The 22587-nt window shown below is 33.9% G+C and overlaps 1 protein-coding gene across 2 annotated transcripts in view; it reads left to right on the forward strand.

Moving 5' to 3' along the window:
- Nucleotides 1–275: 275 nt before the first annotated feature.
- LOC134856034 (substance-K receptor-like) overlaps nucleotides 276–22587 on the forward strand; it is a gene marked incomplete at its 5' end in the record, with an annotated part of 50689 nt that continues 28377 nt past the window's right edge. For both annotated transcript variants that reach the window (XM_063872404.1, XM_063872405.1), the window contains 1 exon segment: nucleotides 276–543. In XM_063872404.1, the coding sequence (XP_063728474.1) occupies nucleotides 276–543 (268 nt within the window).

Raw genomic sequence — 22587 nt, forward strand, 5'->3', positions numbered from 1 at the left:
GAACAGAATGGCATATGGTATATTAGAGTAGGGTAGATTTTCATGGAATCGTTTTTTTTATTTATTGCGAATAAATCCCCCCTCTATAAAATTGTGCCAAATTGAATTGAGACAAGCTTTTCACACTTGATGTTTGATTTGCTCAATTTGTTTTTTGTAAACTATTAGATGCCAATCAAGTGGCAATTGGAACGTTCAGGGCTCTGCCCTTATAAACGAGTATTCTTTTTGTTGCTATAAATTTAGAATATTCCCTAAACATTTCCTTTTTTCAGTTCGAGACGGCGTTTGCGTATATCATGTTCAGCGTGCAGTGTGCAGTCTCTCTGGTCGGAAACTCTGCCATGATGTGGCTCATTCTGTCCAAAAGGAGCCTCCGAACTCATACGAACTACTTCATTCTAAATCTGGCAACTTCCGACGTGCTCACTACAATCCTAAACACGGCCACTCTGGCTATATATAATATTCATTACGACTGGATATTTGTCCCTGCTGCTTTGTCGTGTAAGCTCATCCAGTTCAGCGGACCAGTTTGTCTGGGTAAGAATTTCATAGAATATTAATTTCTTTCAAATAAATTTTCACTGGATAATTTTTTTTTCGAAATCCAGACTGCCCTGCTTCTGTTGCTGTCATTAGAATGTAGTTTTAACCGGAAAACTTCAATATTCTGTGCAGCCCATAAAATGATTGCTATCAGAAATAAAGGATTCCTAGATAAAGGTTGCTTTTAATAGCAAACTCAAAACCTTCCATCTTTTTTGGATATTATCTGACAAAATCAAATATGCTAGTCGAAGGCTCTTTAAGCCTTCATTTTTCAATGCAACCCCGATGGTTAAAAAGTGAAGAACAAATTGTATGCTCGCATAACTTAGGATCACGAGCATAACGTAAAAGTTCCCTAAAACATTGATTCATTACTTTCAGGCCAAATGCTGGAATTAAAAATTCATCAATGGCGACCCATCAATTTTCTTAATCAAATTGGAACTGGGTTTGACCGAAAACCGCATTGAGCTGTTTGAGCCTTTGATGTTCTCTCAAGTGTATTTGTTAGCATACACTTTAAAACTAATTGATTACTTGTTATTACACCCGGTGGTAAGTCAGCGCCCCCAACTGCAAGTCGAAGGAGCTTAGCATCTCGACAGGCGCTCGCCAAGGATCTCTCCGTCCTTTCACAGTTTCTGTTTGTATGAAAACGGACAGGGCCATTTGTACATCGGCAATAGACAATCAACTAGACACAGGGTGATATACTTAAAATGAAGTTGGAAATTTGAAATGAGAAAGGTCTGCACAAAGACTATCCTCAAAAGCCACAAACCGGGGGCTCAATAGAATTTTAAAGTGCAAAGGCCTTTAAGTGAATGCTAATATAAGAAAAACACGGGATGATATGCGACGAGACAGCCAACATTAGTTGCAACGACGAACTCCTCGAAACTGTCATTAATTCATATCCTTTATTTTGTCAGTAGGATCTGGGACAATTTCGTATTTACAGCCAAAAACCAGCATCGAATTATTAAACAAAAAATATTTTACTCATGATGTGGCTAGGGTTGAGAGCCATCATCAAAAAACTTCTGGACACGGACGAGTAGCTCCGCTTGCTATCAAATAGAGAGTATTCAAGCAATGTGTCTTGACCTCAATGGGTAGACGTGTCCCAGAAAACCCTGCAAGTTACAAGTTAAATCATGACACATTTGATTTGTCAGCTAAAATTTTCGGCGAGTTATCTAAATTTGGGTAGAAAAACTCATCCTATGATGTTATAGTTCCCTCTCGTAATTCCTTAAAAGAGTCAGTTGAACAAAAATTAACAAAAGAAAACTAGCGAGAGGATCTTAACAATCAACCTGAAGAATTAGATAAATTTAGCTTAAACATGATTAAAGTTCTGAAAAATCAGACTTGAACTGATTGACTCATTCACTACTTTAGCAGAAAAATTGATAGATTATTTTGGATAGCAAAAACTAATTTGTGTTCAGACTGTTTTAAATAGGTAGTTTTTCAAAATTGATATTACAAGTTTTTCTAAAAGTAGCAAAACTGATGCTACACTTGCTCGATTCACTCCGAGAGTTTTAGATACCTGAAATTACATGATGAATTTAATGTCATTGCTTCCTAATTTGTGAAATAATTGGAGTAAAAACCCAGGTTGATTAAAAAAACGTCATACATTTTCACACTGGTGAAACTAGCGTTTCAGCCTATAAAATTGATAAACTCAGTTGTATATTTACCATGTGAAATACTTCTTTTATTTCATAAACAGTTTTTTCAAATTTTTTTTGTAGGGCTGAAAGCTTTTTTTTTGCAAAATTGGAAAATTGAGTGTTTGTAAATCGTGCCTTGTTGTTTTTGACAGAACTTAAAAATATCTGACTACATAAAACAAAAAAGAATACTTTCTTCGCACAAACAGCTTAGAATTCTAATTTTTGTTTGTGAAAAAAACTGTGCTTGGACTAGGTTATAGACAAAATTTTCATTTTTGCATTTAAAATGTTTTTTTTTCTTCAAAATGGTTTATTTGTGCCTAGAATTGTTTTTGCGCCTAAAAAGAACTAAAGTTTTTCCCCAATTTTGAAATTACCAAAATTTTTTAAAATGCTAGCCTGGGTTGCCCTATCAGAGATAGTCATCCCTGATTCAGCAAGGTACTATGAATCACATCTGCAAATCTACGGATCTTGGTAAGGTGCAGCACTGCACCAAAGATAGTTAAATGTGACGATATAATTCCAAAAACCAACGCTGATTCAGAGATAATTGATCGCTAGCTCTAAGAGTTAGTGATGTTTCACAGATGATTCAGCAGTAATTCAGAGCTGGGATTTTCAGCGCTGATTCAGAGATGTTTCAACGCTATTTTGGAGTTTATCTATGTTTTTGTCCTGATCATGGATAAATGGCCACTGATCAGTGCCTGAATAAGGAATAATTATTTTTGCGACGCCCATCCAGGAGTCAAACAGTTGTAATAATAAGAAATTGTATGACAAGCAATCTTTAACGAAAACTTTTGACTAGTGTTTTTTCGTTAGCTCCACGTGTGAAATTGTATAAATAAAATATTTTTTGTTCGGATGTCAACCCCGGGATGCGTAAAACTCATTAGATTTAATTGTGACCAGCAGTGCCTAGTAAAATAAAATTATGGGCGCTTTTTCAGGATTTATGGTGAGGACGCGCGTGCTTTAATCATTGGAATTTTATGCATAGGTTTTTTCATAGTTGTTTTTCATAGGTTCACAAAATTGAACTTTTGACTCCCCCAAAGAAACAAAACAAAATGAAGACCTTAAATTGGCAACATTTTCTGGGTCTCTCTAAAAAAATTGGCACGAGTGCCGCCTTTTTGTGTTCTTCTTTCAGTGCGGCCTGGTATTTTCAATGATGGTTACGGAGTTGTGTGCTCGAGAAGGAAAGAAAGTATCCTACATTCAAATCCGCCTCTGTGAAATTAGCTGGGTTAGTTTTTTTCAGTAATTAAATTTTAAAAATGTTAAATTTTCCTAGTTCGAACAACAGGATGGGTCTTTGAGTTCGATGGAACTTCACTCAAGTTTTCTTCTCATTATTTGCAAGTATGATGAGAACTATTTTGTTATTTGACTAAATGTTTGCTCCAAGTATCGAAAAAAATGACGGAAAAACTGTACATGGTCCTGCTTGTTTCCCCAAGTCTAGATCTGTTTTAAAATGTATCCGTTTTTTTAAACTAAAATTATATCTGAACTCAGTTTTATCAGAACATAATCTGCTTTTTCAGCCTGTTGAATAATAATATAAAACATTTTCATTGCCAATTATGACCGCTTTCTACATATTTAAAAGCTATTTGAACAATTAGTCTAATTTTTTGTAGTTGGCATGACTTTGAAGTGGTTTGTAATAACCACTTCCTCTGCTATCGAGAATAATTTTCAGATGAAAACGCCATACAACTAATATAATTGCCCCGGTTTATTACGAGAATAGGAAAAATGCAACTATTCCCGAGTCATTGCAAAACTGTATAAAGTTAAAATTTTCTAGTGTTTTGTTTTTGTAATAATCAAACAAATAAAGAGAACTATCGCCAACAATGATTTTTCAAAAAACTCAAGGCACACATATAGTGGAGTTCGCATGAAGTTTTTTCTAACATTTTTTGACCATTTTTGGCGTGCTTCCATTAAACAGGATTGCTCGTATCAGGGTGACGCCCTGAATGTTCCGGCTGCTCTTTAAAATTACGGAGTAGCGTTCGATTCAAGAAAAATCAGAATTTTTTTCTAATAATTTTCTAAAATATGCCCTGACGCTGTTACACTATTTAATGTAAAATGATATTTTTACTATACAGCTATTTAAGGGGTGCATTTTGTAAAAAAAAATGTCTTTTTTTTATTAAGGTCGACCAAATTGATTTTCTAAGCTCTATAAAATCACTATAAAGAGCCTAATTTGACCAGATTGTCTGCACGGCAAGCAAAATTTGAAAAAAAGGCCAAAAAAGCGTTTTTAGGCACTTTTTGGAGCATTTTGACCAAAAAATTGGTTTTTTTTCGGCGCGCGCTCACCCCTCAAAATTAAAATTAGTATATTTTGGTGCCAAAGACGTTTTTAGAAAACAGCCAAAAATGGAGGTCTCAAAATAGTACAAACGAGTCGACAGGTGGTCGACTGAAGGTCCAATTTATGAAAACTGGCCTCTTTCAAACCTTTATAATATTTCAGAGGATATTCACAGCTTTCAGTTGATACAGAAAAAATCCCGTCAAATGACTAGTGAAAAAAACAGTTTTTTTTTGGAAACTGAGCTTACACGGAGCTTATATTGTTTCAAAATTTGGAACCAAAAAACTGTTTGAATCAAAGCAAAACCGGAAACTTGCAAATCTTGAATAATGCTTGTGGCAAAGAACATTTTGTTGAAGTGAATTTTTGAACTAAATGTTTTTTTCTTCTACAATGGCTAAATTTTTATTTTAAATGTTCTTCTTTTCAGTCGCATAGGGAACTATTATGACCAAAAAGCTGGCCTCAAATCATTTTGGAATAATTTTGAGTGCGGGAGAATTCACCTCAATTTAAGGTTTAGCGCTTACTTATTCGTAATTGTAGATGAACTTTAAGAAGCCCCGCCTAGATTAGTCTAAAATAGAGTCAAAAAGTTTATTTTTTGAATTCTAGTTATTTTTTTAAATGATTGCAGGTAGAAATTTTTTTTTTGAATCGGAGAGTACATGTTTTCATGGGGTATAAAGTTTTTATATTGAAGACTATTGTTATTTATTGCCAAATTTTGTTCGAATGAACAAACTGCCCTAGTTGAAAATTAGCATCTTTTACTAAAATTACATCCCGGGTCGAGGTGCTGGACTTATGTTTCGACTTCGAAAATCGAGCAAGTGCAGTTTTGCGACTAAAATTCCGCGGTCGAGAAGCAACTTCACGTCGAGCATTAAAACGAAATATATCGAATTTCAGTCGAAAGAGTCAAAACATACCAATTTCTAGTCGGAAAAGTAGAAACATAGGTCGAGAAAGTCGAATCATGGGTCGAGCACAGTCGAAACATGCCTGATTTTGATAGAGAAAGTCGAAACATAGGTCGAGAACAACCTAATTTATTTAAAAATTGTAATTTTTGGTTCAGATTTTACTTATATTTTGAAGTTCAGCAAAAAAATTCGAGAAAATCTGAGAAAAAAACAGAAAAAGTTAATTCTGCCGAAAATTCCTCAAGTAACAAGTTTCACATCAACAGTTTCAGTTCAGATTTGCAAAGGAAAAAAGCAAAATTGGGAGAATCGAAAATTTTGCATTTTACAGGTTCTTATAGCTTATTTTCAAATCAAGAATCATCACACTAATTTAACTGAAAAGCATAAATAATAATTTTTTTGTCAATTTACCCATTGTATTTGATAGTCGACAAAGTCAAAAATTTACCCATTTTGTGTCGAGAAAGTCGAAACACATTTATGCGGGGTCAAAACAAATGTCAATTTTTCTTAAGAGACAGTCGAAAAAGCCGAAGTATATCGATTTCTAGTCGAGAAAATCAAAACATATCTGAGTTGGCTTGAAAAAATTCGAACACTTTTTTTGGGTCGAGAAAATTGAAAAATACTAAAATTTGGTTGAGAAAGTCGAAACATAAATCGAGCACCTCGACCCGCGATGCTTCTATCGCTTAATTAATGATATTTTAATTTACCCTATGTGCTGATTGCAGAATGTGTTTTTGAAACGTGTTGATTGCAGTTTATCTGACGTTGAAAATATTTGGCTTCGAAAAAATGGTAATAACAAAAATTGAACTAGTTTGTTTAGCAACATCTACAAATTGAACGCAGACTGGAACACAATCACAGAACCAAGTTATAATTCTTCCCTATAATGCCAAAATGGTTCTAAACTACCTATAACTTCCAGCCAACCAATATTGACCATTTTACACGCAGAACTGATAAATTTATTCCTAATTAAAAGTTTTGGCAAGCAGGAAAAGATTTAGGCGGGCAAGGAGAAGGGCTTGCAGCGGAAGCTTCCTTTTTTGTAAGCGATTCGACTCCGCTTGCTTCGTGTATCAAAATAAAATAGTAGGAGCCGTTCTGTAGAGCATTCGGATTGCAACAGACTCCTTTTTTTGAAGTCGCTGCTAAGTTTCTAGTCCTCAGTGATTAAAATTTTATTACTTTTTGTTTGCAATGAGCAAAAGTGGCAAAAACTCACAAGGGAAAAAGTCAAGATGGAAAGCTGTCGAAAGTAGACAGAAATGACCATTTTTTGGCGAACCATTTACAAGAATAAATCAGAAAACATCTCAGATCTATTAATTATTTATCTTTGAAAATTTGAAATTATTCATCCTGATTCAATTTTTTAACGTTGACAAAAAGTTTTAGGTACGGAGGGATCAAATTTTGCAAACGCGCTGTAGAGCATTCAAGTTGCAACAGATTCCTTTTTTTTTTGAAGTTGCTGCTGAGCGCACTTTAATTTGATACAAAATCTGGCACTGCTGAAAAAACTTGTGGCACGCAATTTTTTGGTCAAAATCTTCCAAAAAAACAATCAGTAGCGATTTTTTTGTTTTTCATCATCAAAAGTCTGGTTTCGGCTCAAAAGTTATTTTTGCAAAAACAAGATAAACTTTGGCAGAGCTAAAAGGGACCCTTTGAAAAAACTATGAATTCGCGCTTCAAAAAAGGCGTTTTTTTAAGCTGAATCATCCTCTTTTACGTTACAGTATTATTCAAACTGTCTATTAATTATTAGTATTTTAAAAAAATTATCTGATTGTTCCAATTTTTGTAACAAAATAGGGGAATATTTGTGCTTGGAGTGGTTTTTTATCTTCAAACAAATTTCGACTTTTTAACTAGCAAGTATTTACGGATTTTTAAAATAACATTCAAAAGGTACTATTGTCTTGAGCTCAAAATTAATAAGTCGTTTTACATGCGATAACTTTTTTAAATAAATTTTTGGGTTTAAGGTTTGCCAATTTGGTCAATAGGAGACAATTAACGCGCTTTAAATTTCGCGCTATTAACGCGTGAGCGGAGATTTAATCCGTCAAAGAAATCATTCCAAATTGGTTGAAGGAAGCTTATTTGCCAGAATTTATTTCTTACTCGAAGCGAAATTTATCACTTTAAGCTTTATATGGCGTGTGGGGAGATAATTTATTTTAAAAATCGTTTTATTTTATAACAATTTAATTTTATTACTTCTCTATAGACCTTAAAAGGCAGTCTGAACATTCAGGGTTTCGTTCTAATGGATGCGAGCAGTCTTTTTATTTTGTTAAATTTCTTGTCATGTTCAAGAAATGTTACATAAATAGTTGAACTTAATTTGAAGGCATTTCCAACGGTAGTTGCGCCTCTAACTTTACTGGCACTAAGTCAAACTCAAGAGCTTCACTTTGGACATTTGATAGTGATAAAATTTGTCAAAACTTGACTTTTACTTCCGATCGAGATAAATTTTTTTGAATTTCGTTTGCCTCATCTTTTCTCAAGAGTCTCAATTTGTGGGCTCGATTGCTAATATATACGTAGTTTTTTCTTTAAAAATTTTTTGCGCCGAAGCGGCCCATGAGAACTTTAGCAGCTTTTTCCAGCTGAATTCTGAAAAAGATTGCCTATCAAAATTTGAAGAAAAATTCGATATCTGTTTTCTCTTTTTTCACTATTTTTCAAAGGTTTTGGTTTAGTGCTGGTGTTCGCTATTTGTTCTGCAACAAATTGCCTCTTAAATTTGTCTTTTCGATCCAAAAAGTTTATTTAAAGGATCATACTATTACCCTTTATGTTAAAAATAGAGATATTTACTTGAAAGGGCTAAGAGTTACCCTTTATTTTAAAAACGCGATTTGTTATAAGGAATAGAAGTTGCTAGACCTGTGCAGATTTTTGGACAAAGTGAATGATTGTTTGTCCTCGGGGTGATTATTTTCTTCACACAAATTTCGACTTTTTAACTAGCCATTTTTTTAGCAATTTTTCTAATCAGTCGAAAGGTATTGTTGTCTTGCGCTCAAAATTAAAACGACATTTTACATGTGATCATTTTTCGTTAAGTTATGGAGGTTTGAGGAATGCTAATTTGGCTATTTGAGACAAATAAAATGCAAGATATTTCGTGCTATCAACGCTTAAGCGAAACTTTGATCCGTCCAAATTGATTAAGGCTTGATCTTTTTTCAATTTTTTACTTTACTATAATTAAAAAATATCATACTTTAAATAGCGTGTGGTTTAAATTGTGTTTAAAAAAAACTGAAAAAAAAATTGATTTTTTAATCGAAAAATTGACCATTTTCTATAGAAACTTAAATGCAGTCGGAATATTCCCGTTTCTGCTCTGACACGAGCAGTTTTGTTGCTTTGACTTTCGTTGAAATTGCGGAATATTGATGCTTGGGTTTGTTTTTTTATTCGGACAATTTTTACAAAACTCTGGTCCCTCGGGATCAAATTGATTTTCAGAACTCTTCAAAAACACTGCAAACATTATATTTTGAGAAAATTTTCTGCTCCACGGGCAGTTTTTGAAAAAAAGCCATATTGATATTTTAGGCACTTTCAAAATATTTTGACCAAAAATATTGCCTTGCTTTGGCACCCACTCTCCTCGCAAAATTTGTATAATTTTGCGTCTAGGGGCCCTCTATAATTTTTTAAATTTGGTCGGCTAAATTTTGTCAAGTAGAAACTAAGAAGGGCCCTTAGGTTGGCGAGGGGGTCGAGTTTGCATAGCGAAGCTCCAAATGTAAATGCGAGCTATGGATTTTCTTGCGTGTTTCATGGTATTGTAGTATTCTTTATAAAATGCTAAAAATTTTGAATTCAAACTCGACAATATTAAACTTTATATATTCCCATCTTACGTTAAAGGAGCTAATCATGCTATCATTACAATTTTTTATTTTTGGAATGGCTTGGAACCTTTTTAAAATGTATTTTTCTGTTATATCATTTTCTATAATAAATCTGTTTAATCACCTTCATATGATGTGAAAATCATTGGAAATATAATTTCTATGGGAGAAAAAGCGAATACCCAAAGGTGATCATACTTTCAACCAAATACGTTGCTTTTTTGCGGAACGCTTTTTTGTTTTAACAATTTTTAGCATAACAACTGAGGGCAAAACTTGCAAAATTTGCAGTTGCAAAATTTGCCTTTATCAATTTTGCACTGAAAGCTTTAACATGGTAATGGATTCTAGTTATGTTAGTAAGATGATAATAATGATTGATGAAGACATCACTAGACAAGCAGAAAAGTAATTGTTAACCTTTTGAGCTTTTTGTTTGTTTTTGTAAAAACGTTGCTAATTTTCTGCACAGTAGTAGTTATCCGTGAAGCTGTAGCTTCCATGGTAGACCAAATTTTTGGGTTGCGTAAATAAGAGTATAATGGTTTTTGGGTGTTGGTCTTAATTAAGATGAATGGAATGCTGCAGTACCTATTTGAAACCTTTTTTTGATTTATGTTTTTAGCCTTCAAAGTTAACATTCAAAATTAACTTTCTTCCTTTATTCAGTCTCTAAGTTGAACTTTTACGGGAGGCGAAGTGAAGAATTTAAGAAACCTTCAGGCCATGTAAAAACAAGAACGTGATCATTTTTGTCTTTGGGGCCTCAAAAAAGAAGCGATTTCAATCAGGAGCTTAAGGATCAATTTAAATCTCACTCAAGTAACAGTTAACTGCTATCTCGTGCTTTACTTGGTTCGCGTTCGCGTTTTTTGGTGTAATTGCGTTCGCATGTTTCGGCGCAATCTCCTTCAAAATTAGGATATACTGGCGTCAAAAGCACCTTTAGAAAAATGTTAGGGACAGTCAGCCAACAACAAGGGTCTTAAGTTAGAACCAAAGGAGGAAATTTTTTGGTAGTCAGGGGGTCGCGAATCAGTAGCGATTTTTTTGTTTTTCATCATCAAAAGTCTGGTTTCGGCTCAAAAGTTATTTTTGCAAAAACAAGATAAACTTTGGCAGAGCTAAAAGGGACCCTTTGAAAAAACTATGAATTCGCGCTTCAAAAAAGGCGTTTTTTTAAGCTGAATCATCCTCTTTTACGTTACAGTATTATTCAAACTGTCTATTAATTATTAGTATTTTAAAAAAATTATCTGATTGTTCCAATTTTTGTAACAAAATAGGGGAATATTTGTGCTTGGAGTGGTTTTTTATCTTCAAACAAATTTCGAATTTTTAACTAGCAAGTATTTACGGATTTTTAAAATAACATTCAAAAGGTACTATTGTCTTGAGCTCAAAATTAATAAGTCGTTTTACATGCGATAACTTTTTTAAATAAATTTTTGGGTTTAAGGTTTGCCAATTTGGTCAATAGGAGACAATTAACGCGCTTTAAATTTCGCGCTATTAACGCGTGAGCGGAGATTTAATCCGTCAAAGAAATCATTCCAAATTGGTTGAAGGAAGCTTATTTGCCAGAATTTATTTCTTACTCGAAGCGAAATTTATCACTTTAAGCTTTATATGGCGTGTGGGGAGATAATTTATTTTAAAAATCGTTTTATTTTATAACAATTTAATTTTATTACTTCTCTATAGACCTTAAAAGGCAGTCTGAACATTCAGGGTTTCGTTCTAATGGATGCGAGCAGTCTTTTTATTTTGTTAAATTTCTTGTCATGTTCAAGAAATGTTACATAAATAGTTGAACTTAATTTGAAGGCATTTCCAACGGTAGTTGCGCCTCTAACTTTACTGGCACTAAGTCAAACTCAAGAGCTTCACTTTGGACATTTGATAGTGATAAAATTTGTCAAAACTTGACTTTTACTTCCGATCGAGATAAATTTTTTTGAATTTCGTTTGCCTCATCTTTTCTCAAGAGTCTCAATTTGTGGGCTCGATTGCTAATATATACGTAGTTTTTTCTTTAAAAATTTTTTGCGCCGAAGCGGCCCATGAGAACTTTAGCAGCTTTTTCCAGCTGAATTCTGAAAAAGATTGCCTATCAAAATTTGAAGAAAAATTCGATATCTGTTTTCTCTTTTTTCACTATTTTTCAAAGGTTTTGGTTACAAGGAATAGAAGTTGCTAGACCTGTGCAGATTTTTGGACAAAGTGAATGATTGTTTGTCCTCGGGGTGATTATTTTCTTCACACAAATTTCGACTTTTTAACTAGCCATTTTTTTAGCAATTTTTCTAATCAGTCGAAAGGTATTGTTGTCTTGCGCTCAAAATTAAAACGACATTTTACATGTGATCATTTTTCGTTAAGTTATAGAGGTTTGAGGAATGCTAATTTGGCTATTTGAGACAAATAAAATGCAAGATATTTCGTGCTATCAACGCTTAAGCGAAACTTTGATCCGTCCAAATTGATTAAGGCTTGATCTTTTTTCAATTTTTTACTTTACTATAATTAAAAAATATCATACTTTAAATAGCGTGTGGTTTAAATTGTGTTTAAAAAAAACTGAAAAAAAAATTGATTTTTTAATCGAAAAATTGACCATTTTCTATAGAAACTTAAATGCAGTCGGAATATTCCCGTTTCTGCTCTGACACGAGCAGTTTTGTTGCTTTGACTTTCGTTGAAATTGCGGAATATTGATGCTTGGGTTTGTTTTTTTATTCGGACAATTTTTACAAAACTCTGGTCCCTCGGGATCAAATTGATTTTCAGAACTCTTCAAAAACACTGCAAACATTATATTTTGAGAAAATTTTCTGCTCCACGGGCAGTTTTTGAAAAAAAGCCATATTGATATTTTAGGCACTTTCAAAATATTTTGACCAAAAATATTGCCTTGCTTTGGCACCCACTCTCCTCGCAAAATTTGTATAATTTTGCGTCTAGGGGCCCTCTATAATTTTTTAAATTTGGTCGGCTAAATTTTGTCAAGTAGAAACTAAGAAGGGCCCTTAGGTTGGCGAGGGGGTCGAGTTTGCATAGCGAAGCTCCAAATGTAAATGCGAGCTATGGATTTTCTTGCGTGTTTCATGGTATTGTAGTATTCTTTATAAAATGCTAAAAATTTTGAATTCAAACTCGACAATATTAAACTTTATATATTCCCATCTTACGTTAAAGGAGCTAATCATGCTATCATTACAATTTTTTATTTTTGGAATGGCTTGGAACCTTTTTAAAATGTATTTTTCTGTTATATCATTTTCTATAATAAATCTGTTTAATCACCTTCATATGATGTGAAAATCATTGGAAATATAATTTCTATGGGAGAAAAAGCGAATACCCAAAGGTGATCATACTTTCAACCAAATACGTTGCTTTTTTGCGGAACGCTTTTTTGTTTTAACAATTTTTAGCATAACAACTGAGGGCAAAACTTGCAAAATTTGCAGTTGCAAAATTTGCCTTTATCAATTTTGCACTGAAAGCTTTAACATGGTAATGGATTCTAGTTATGTTAGTAAGATGATAATAATGATTGATGAAGACATCACTAGACAAGCAGAAAAGTAATTGTTAACCTTTTGAGCTTTTTGTTTGTTTTTGTAAAAACGTTGCTAATTTTCTGCACAGTAGTAGTTATCCGTGAAGCTGTAGCTTCCATGGTAGACCAAATTTTTGGGTTGCGTAAATAAGAGTATAATGGTTTTTGGGTGTTGGTCTTAATTAAGATGAATGGAATGCTGCAGTACCTATTTGAAACCTTTTTTTGATTTATGTTTTTAGCCTTCAAAGTTAACATTCAAAATTAACTTTCTTCCTTTATTCAGTCTCTAAGTTGAACTTTTACGGGAGGCGAAGTGAAGAATTTAAGAAACCTTCAGGCCATGTAAAAACAAGAACGTGATCATTTTTGTCTTTGGGGCCTCAAAAAAGAAGCGATTTCAATCAGGAGCTTAAGGATCAATTTAAATCTCACTCAAGTAACAGTTAACTGCTATCTCGTGCTTTACTTGGTTCGCGTTCGCGTTTTTTGGTGTAATTGCGTTCGCATGTTTCGGCGCAATCTCCTTCAAAATTAGGATATACTGGCGTCAAAAGCACCTTTAGAAAAATGTTAGGGACAGTCAGCCAACAACAAGGGTCTTAAGTTAGAACCAAAGGAGGAAATTTTTTGGTAGTCAGGGGGTCGCGAATCCCTGAGGAGGGGGGAGGCGTCCGCTACTGCCTTCCTAAATCCGCTACTGCATCTGTGTTTTTTTTTTGAAAACGTCAACAGGATCATTTGCGTATATTGCGGTATTCAAAAAAATAATGGGAACGCATAGGCTATAGCCAATAAAAAGGCAGCGTGACGATTCAAATGATGGTGACTCCCAATCATTCAATTAAGAGCCCATTTCCAACTCTCCTCTCAGTTGTTCAAGCCTAATTACATGCGATAGATTGTCAAGAAAGCGAACTGTGAGTCGGCGGGAAAGAAGCTGAACCAAATTTTGACAACAATAACCGGTTGGTGTTCAAGTAGCGCAAGGGTGACGTGACCAGTTTTTAGTTCAATTTTTGGGGATATAATGTTTTAAAAAAGATGAAATTATGTACGAAAATGCAAGAGTATAGATATCCTGAGAATACACAAGTAAGGTTTCTTGAGAATACTCAGGTTTCTTGAAATGGCAATTGGGCCGCCTTATCTGAAAAAGAGTTCTTTCATTTTTCATACTTTTTCCCAAGAATTCCATTCAGGGCATTTCCGCAAGGGCGTTTCAGTCGTTGCAAGACCCTTCAAACAAATTATGATTAGCAGAAAAAGAGAGGTTTACTATGAATCTGTCATAAAATTTGATTTCTGGGTAATTGATTGCTGTTATTAGCCAAGGATAAGCTCATGGGAAATCAATTTAGGTGGTATATAAACCAGCCGAATTATAAACCAACCGAAGTATAATTCAGACGAAAAAACGCAATTGTTATATAATAGTTACGTAAAAATTAAGTAACAGTCACGAAATTCAAGCAAATTTCATTCACATTACCTAAATTTTCGGCTTGTTTATACTTCGGCTGGTAGGTACATTTACTTTCTCAGTTCAGCGCTGCGCCATCACTTGGTATTGAACCTTTTTTCGGTTCAAATGTTTTTGTCATCATCAAATCAAGGTCAAGGTAGTAAAATTGAGTCAAAGTAGTGCCAGGCCAAAAAAGAAGTGCAATGCTTCAATGGGATGTTAGATGAAATATTATGCTCCCACAATGACCACATCTCCGTCTCACGTACAATTAATCCTCCTTTTATTGTTAATAACAAGTTGCGGGCAATTTTTTCAGTCAGCGAAAATGGCCAATAATTATTAAAATCTTTTTTCTACTCATTGCAGCGGATAAAAACTATGTAAAAAAATCTTTGCAACCAAAAATATCCCCGTTTTTTACGGGTTGAGTTGGCATTGACCATATGATAACTTTTTTTTTCCATCAAATCATTGCTGCTACCAGCTTGTGTCCGTTTAAGCGATGTCACTGTAAATTAATGCAAAATTATGTTAAATCTTCATTAAGCAAGAATAAATTACTTGAATTCGTTTATTGAACACCTTCGTTGTGCGTGTAGTTTTCTTCTTGTAGATTTCATAGATCTGTCTTGTAGCTGAAACCTGGCCTCGATGAATATATGAAGCAAATTGAATTTTATCAAAACTCGAGCTTTTTTAGAGTCTTCTTGGCAAAATTACTCAAAATACACGACATCAATTGTGTTCCTTGAAAAACTTAGAGCCGGATTATTTCACCTCACTTGAAAATCACAGTTATTATAATTAATTTATTTTTTCAATTTGATGTCAAGGCATTAATTTAAAGAAATTGTTTGTGACATGATGCAAAAACAACCGAATGGAAAACTGGCGAAAAAACAGAAGTTTTCATTTATCACGCGTTTTGTTTTTTTTTCTTTATTGTTCCGACTTTCGATACGAAAGTAACGGAATATTTGTGCTCGGGGTGGGTTTTTTTTCAGACAAATTTCGACTTTTTAACTAGCCATTTTTGACGGAATTTTTTTTTATCATTCGAAAGGTATTGTTGTCCTGAGCTTAAATTTGAAAAGATATTTCACCTGTGATCATTTTTCATAAAATTATGGGGGTTTAAAGATTGCCATTTTGGCCAATTTGGGACAGTTAACGCACTATATACTTCGCGCTATTAATGCGTAAGCGGAGAGTTAATCCGTCTTAGAAATCGTTCCAAATTGGGTGAAAGAAGCTTAATTGCCATAATTGATTTGTTACAAGGAACGAAATTTATCCTTTTGTACTTTACAGCGTATGGGGGGATGAATTTCATAAAAAAATTTCAAATTTTAGAAGAAAAAAAAATTTCATTCTATTTTATTTCGTTCAAGTTTTTTATGTTATTACTGCTCCACAAACCTTAAAAGGCAGTCGGAACATTCAGGGCTTCGCCCTGATACGAGCAGTCTTGTTTGCATTTTGAAACTGTTTGGCTTAATAGTGAACGCTCGAGTTGTCTCAAGATTGCACTATCAAGCCAGTGCTTTTTGAAGGAATGGTCTGACTATTATTTAGAATGTCAAAATTGATCTGACCAAAAAATCACTTCAGTCATGAAGTAGTATTTTCGCTAAAGTTTTTACACGCTCAAAGAGAAATAATTCACTATCAGAAGGCCGACAGGATAGTGAAATAATTTCCCGAGCGCGTGAAAAAACAGTTGCGAAAATACTTTTGTGAACGAAAAATTTATGTATTCAAGCTTGTTTTTCACTCCACAGCTCATTTTTGAGCGTGCATGTACAGAAACTTTCATGCCGATTGAACAGACGCTGCAGATTAACTAGGTTTGTTCATACAAAAAATTTCACATGCTGATCTTTCCATGCACTGCGTATGAACGCAAGCAAGTTGACTTTTTTCCTTCACGTTTTTGAATAGTTGCAGCAGTAAGAAGACTACTCATTCTGACAAATGCGTTTCTTTTTTGAACGCAGTTATTTAATTGCGTTCCTCTTATAGGTCGATGCCACTTAAACGGCTAAATAATCAAAGCTGTTCATATCGGGTCTAAACTGTCAATCTTCCGACTGCCCCTTAATGTTGAAGAAACAAGTTATGTTTTTATAAGAGTAAGATGTTTTTATAAGAGCCCTGCATTTTCCGACTGCCTCTTAAGCTCTAAAGAGTTTTGTTCACTTAAAACACTGATAAAAATGAATCTTTATGATCACTAGAAACACTTGTTCAAAAGTCATTTTCCACACTCTATGTATAGTACTATGTTTTGCTTATAGCAAAGAACTAAATATACCAAATAGCATGCCTCTATTCAAATTGGAACATTTAATAAGACGGGCTCCATCAAATAAATCCTTTGAAATAAATAAAACAAATTTAAAGAAAAACCCTCCCTTCGCACGCTATATAAAGTATGAGGCAATGAAATTAGACTTTTGTAAATGAGAAATTATTTTTACCACAGTTATCAAATTAAATTAAAGAAGAATCAGGGTAAAACCATGAATGTTCTGACTAACCATCAGTTGTTTAAAAAGCAAATCAATTTTTACAGAAAATTAACGATTGGTTAAATTTTTGGAAAAATCAAAAAAAGATAAAGTACAAAGGGAAGTAATTAACGTTCAGCAATGTACAGTGTTGCTCTAAGTTATCAGGAGAAAATGCACTAAACTTGAAATTTAAAACGTAATTTTTTCTCAAATTGGCATGAATATAGACAAAAAACTTACTTAATTTCTTGGTATAATTAAAATGGTGCAACTTCTGCTTGAAAAAATGGCTGGGCCCAAAAATTTTACCCGAAAATTTTATGGCTTGTGACTTTTTCAGTCAACCAATAATTACGCCAAAACTAATGAGTCATTTACTGACAAAACTATATCAACATGCAATCTTACGTTGCCCAACAAAATGTAGGAAGATGGTAGTCTCCAAAAGATTGTATGAAACAATTGATTTACTTTGATAACGAATAAGGTTATTTTTAACAGTAATGAACGTAGTGAACTACTATTATATGGGTCTTGTTGATTTTTTTGTTTTTGTTTTCAGGAAAAGCATTAAAATGCTCTAACAACTACGGATGTGCTTTCACACATATTGATGCATATGAATTCACTTAGGTATATATGCACTTTTTGAGTTCAGTTAAAATTCATCTGCTGAAAATGACGTAAATAGCACTCTCCAAATGCGAACGTGGAAATGGCACAAAAAAACGTGAATAATTTTTAGTTTCGAAATGGGAAATAAATTTAAGATTTCCAGCAGAATAAAAACTATACCTGCTGATCCAGTTTTATCAAGGTTAATGTTTTCAAAAATTAATTGTTTAGAAGATATCAAAAATTTAAAATTGGCTTGTTAAAAACTTGAAACTTGTCTGCAAAAAAAATTCCACAAAGAGTGAAACTGAATGAATCAATTAGCTTGCCTCAATTCAATTTAGTTTTATTTCTAAAGTGAATTATTAAATAAGCCAATAACTCTTTAGGAGACTAGAGCTTTTGGAGTTATAGCGCGCTTTAATTATCCCCACTCAGTCAAATTTGTCATTTTTGACGACTTATAATATCAGTCACTGCGTAAAAGATTTTTTGACATGTTTAGGATGATATTTGCGAGTAATTATTCCAGTTTATTTCGAAAGCGTATCGTAGGCGGCGCATTATTTTGTTAAAAGGCGCAAAAAGTATATATTTTTTGTGGTTCATTTTGCCGGAGCAATCAAAAGAGATTTTTTCTGAAAAGATATAATTTGAAAAGGTTATTATTTTTCGGAATTTTTTAAAACAATTTTAAATAAAAAACGAGTGTAGATGATTCATTCGAGGCCAGGCACGGATCCAAGATTTTCTCGAAGATGAGACCTTTGTTGACCTTTTCCCCCAATATTAACACTATAAGCGAGGTTTTACAATACTCTCTAAAATACCCTCCTTCGCTTAACTTTGTGCCTGTTTTGGATTGTTTTAGCTAAAAATTACAGGTTTTGATGCGCGCGCTCCCATATGGTTCCTTAGAAAATGTTTTTGAACCGGTTGACCAAAAAAAAAGATTTCGTAAAGAAGTGCCAAAATGAAAGAGCTCTTAAGTGGTCAGGGGATCGAATCCCTGAGAGAATAAATCTTCTGCTACTGGTTTGTCGCAGGTCAGAACTAGCAGGGTTATGCCGCCCTGATACGAGCAGTTTGGTTTAGCTGGTAAGTTTTAATGAGGGCATAGGTTGTTGTGTCTGTCATCCTGATTTGCGTCACAGAGCAGAGTTGGTTACTCACGCTAAATTTAAATCACTTAATAAGCGGTAATGATGTATTTAATCTCTGATTTTGTCCCTCCTTTTCTATAATCTTTCCCGGAAGGTATATAATTAAACTTTCCTTTCTCTAATTACCGCTTTTTGAGCAAATTTGATGAGATTGAACTTTATGAAGTTAACAGTTGAAAGAATTTGTGGTGTCCAGTCGTAAAATCAATTATCAAATGGGGAGACAATTTATTAACAGTGGTCTTTTGACATAATTGATTGGTGCAATCAAATTTCCTTGAGGATAACAAAGTTGAATACTTAAGTCTCGATTATGCAAATTTTTGCTTAAATTATGCATTCTTAAAGTTCCTCAAAAATGACCTAAGTTTAGCTTAGCTTCTAGGTATGAGCGACTCGACGTAAAACTTTCAATTAAGGATAGGGGTGGGGGGTTTATGACATCATCTGGTGGGGGATGGGGTTTTAAAGTCTTTACAAATATCCCAAATTTTGTAAGGTAAACTTCAGTGAAGCGCGTAAATTGAAGCTCGTCAAAAACCTGGTGTGATTATCTTTTTTAATCACCCGATCACGTAGTTGTTCGCGAACTTTTTGTTTTTGTTCCGACTTCGTAACGAAAGTAACGGAATATTTGTGCTCGGGGTGGGTTTTTTTTCTTCAGACAAATTTCGACTTTTTAACTAGCCATTTTTGACGGAGTATTTTTATCAATCGAAAGCTATTGTTCTCCTGAGCTTAAATTTGAAAGGATATTTCACCTGTGATCGTTTTTGTAAAGTTATGGGGGTTTAAAGGTTGATATTTCGGACAATTTGGGACAGTTAACGCGCGATATATTTCGCCTATTAACGCGTAAGCGAGATTTAATCCGTATTAGAAATCGTTCCAAATTGGTTGAAAGAAGCTTGTTTGCCATAATAGATTTGTTACAAGGAGCGGAATCTATCCTTTTGTACTTTACATGGCGTGTGGGGGGATGATTTTCATAAACAATTTCAAATTTTAGAAGAAAAAAATTTTCATTTTGTTTATTTCATTTAGCTTTTTAATGTTATTACTGCTCCAGAAACCTTAAAAGGCAGTCGGAACATTCAGGGCTTCGCCCTGATACGAACAGTCTTGCTTTACTTTGAGTTTTATTTTGATCCAACTCAAATGCCACAAATAAATCCTAAACAAGACTGCTCGTATCAGGGCAAAGCACTGAATGTTCAGACTGCCTTTTAAGGTTTATGGAGCAGTAATAACATTTAAAAATTAAATGAAATAAAACAAAATGAAAATTTATTTTTTCTAAAACTTGATTATTACGAGGCCAAATTGTGCACTGGATAGGAGCACAATTTTGTGTCTCTATGTTCCTGGATTCCAGAGACAAGTCTTAAAATATGTTCGAAAATATAAGTGGATTGCACAAACAAAATTTTAGTGGATTTCGCATACATATACCTGTAACGTAAATTTTGTCGGCACATTTGTTTTGTCGCGGACTCCGCAACAAGCAAATATAGCTAGTTGATCTGGATTCCGCAACTGTAAGTGGGTTCCGCAAAATGTAAGTGGAATCTGCAAATGTAAGTGGATTCCGCAAACTGTAAGTGGATTCTGAATTTTGTTCAATACTGAACTTACATATGAGCAATTAAAAGCTGAGCTGGAACTCTTATCTCTAGCAAGGAGGAATTCGAAAGCAAAGACCTAACCATTGCCAGCGGAATCCACGAACAAGTCTTAAAACATTGGTTACCTAAATCGGTGGATTTCATCTTTTAGTATTTGGAAACACAACTCTGAACAATTTCAATATTTGGACTCATTGAGTTGAGAGTGTATAGAACACACAGCATATCGACAAATTAAGTCACTATTTGGGATTGCGTCAATCCCAAATACCGATTTTGGAAGCACAACGCCGAATAAATGCAGTAATTGTAGTCATTGGGTTGAGAGTGTATGAAAACACAACACACAGCATATCGCCAAATTAGGTCAGTATTTGGGATTCAATCGATCCCAAATACTGGTCAGTATTTATGATTGATGAAATCCCTAAAACTGGAATAATGTGGAATAAATATGGATTATATCCATTATTTGGAGTCATTAGGTTGAGAATGATTAGAAACCCAACGCATAGCAAATCGTCAAATTAGTTCAGTATTTGCGATTCTATCGATCCCAAATACTGGTCAGTATTTGGGATTGATGGAATCCCAAAAACTGGAATAATGTGGAATAAATATAGCATATATCCATTATTTGGAGTCATTAGGTTGAGAGTGATTAGAAACCCAACGCAAAGCAAATTGTCGAATTAGTTCAGTATTTGGGATTTCATCGATCCCAAATACTGGTCAGTAATTGGGATTTCATTAATCCTTAACACTAATCTTATCTAGTAAATTTCTATTCTAGTAAATTTTTATTCTAGTGATATCAAATCATGCACTTAAAAGATATAATTTTAAAGGCTACTACACATACAAATATATGTAAAGGGAATCCTTAAACAAAATGCGGATTCCACTTACAATTTGCGGATTCAACTTACAATTTGTGGATTCCACTTACAGTTGCGGATTCTGCAACAAATCAATTTAAAGATACAAACGTTTTATCATTTGTTTGTGGATTTCACATACTGTTCTGGATTCCGCAAATACAGTTGCGGATTCCGCAATTTCGCCTATTTTTCGAGCGATTTTGAGCGGTACAATGATTTAGGTATTTGTTTGTGGAATCCAAAATAGCATAGAAGATCAAAGAAAAACAGCAATATTGCGGATTCCGGAACAAATCTGATTTTGGCCTGTTGCGGATTCCGCATACAATGCAGAGAATGCACAGTTTGGCCTCGTAATGAAATTTTTTAAATAAAAATCATCAACCCACACGCCATATAAAGTGCAAAAGGATAGAATTTGCTCCTTGTAACAAATCAAATTGGGCAAATAAGCTTCTTTCAAACAAATTGAACTGATTTCTAAGAGGGATTAACTCTCCGCTTACGCGTTAATAGCGCAAAATATTTCGCGCATTAATTGTCCCAAATTGGCCAAAATGGCAATCTTTAAACCCCCGTAATTTTACAAAAAATGGTCACAGGTAAAATATCTTTTCAAATTTGAGCTCAAGACAACAATACCTTTCCAATGATATATAAAAATTCCGTCAAAAATAGCTAGTTAAAAAGTCGAAATTTGTCTGAAGAAAAAAAACCCACCCCGAGCACAAATATTCCGTTACTTTCGTATCGAAAGTCGGAACAATAAAGAAAAAAAAACAAAACGCGTGATAAATGAAAACTTCTGTTTTTTTGCCAGTTTTCCATTAGGTTGTTTTTGCATCATGTCAAAAACAATTTCTTCAAATTAATGCCTTGACATCAAATTGAAAAAGAAAATAATTATAATAACTTTGATTTACAAGTGAGGTGAAATAATCTGGCTCTAAGTTTTTCAAGGAACACAATTGATGTCGTGTATTTTGAGTAATTTTGCCAAGAAGACTCTAAAAAAGCTCGAGTTTTGATAAAATAACAACTGAAGGGTTTTGAAACCGAATAACGACTGAAGGGCTTTACCCTTTTCTTAACCCTCTTGGTTATTTTTGAGGTATTAAAATTCGGCTGAAAAACCGGAACCTTCTCGTCATAGTGCCTTCCAGTCGCTTCGTGACGTAGTCGGTTAAACAAGCCTTTAAAATGCTACATCATAAAAATGCCTCTATCATTTAAAGTCACAAACCTATTGAGGTTTTTTCCAAGTTCCCATTCCATTCTACTAATCAGATTTCTTTTTGTCTAAAACTTGCACGTTACAGGATAACAAAACAGACGAATAAAAGGGTCGAAA

The sequence above is a fragment of the Symsagittifera roscoffensis genome, unplaced genomic scaffold, assembly GCF_963678635.1.
Source record: "Symsagittifera roscoffensis unplaced genomic scaffold, txSymRosc1.1 SCAFFOLD_196, whole genome shotgun sequence".
Classification (NCBI taxonomy): Eukaryota; Metazoa; Xenacoelomorpha; order Acoela; family Convolutidae; genus Symsagittifera; species Symsagittifera roscoffensis.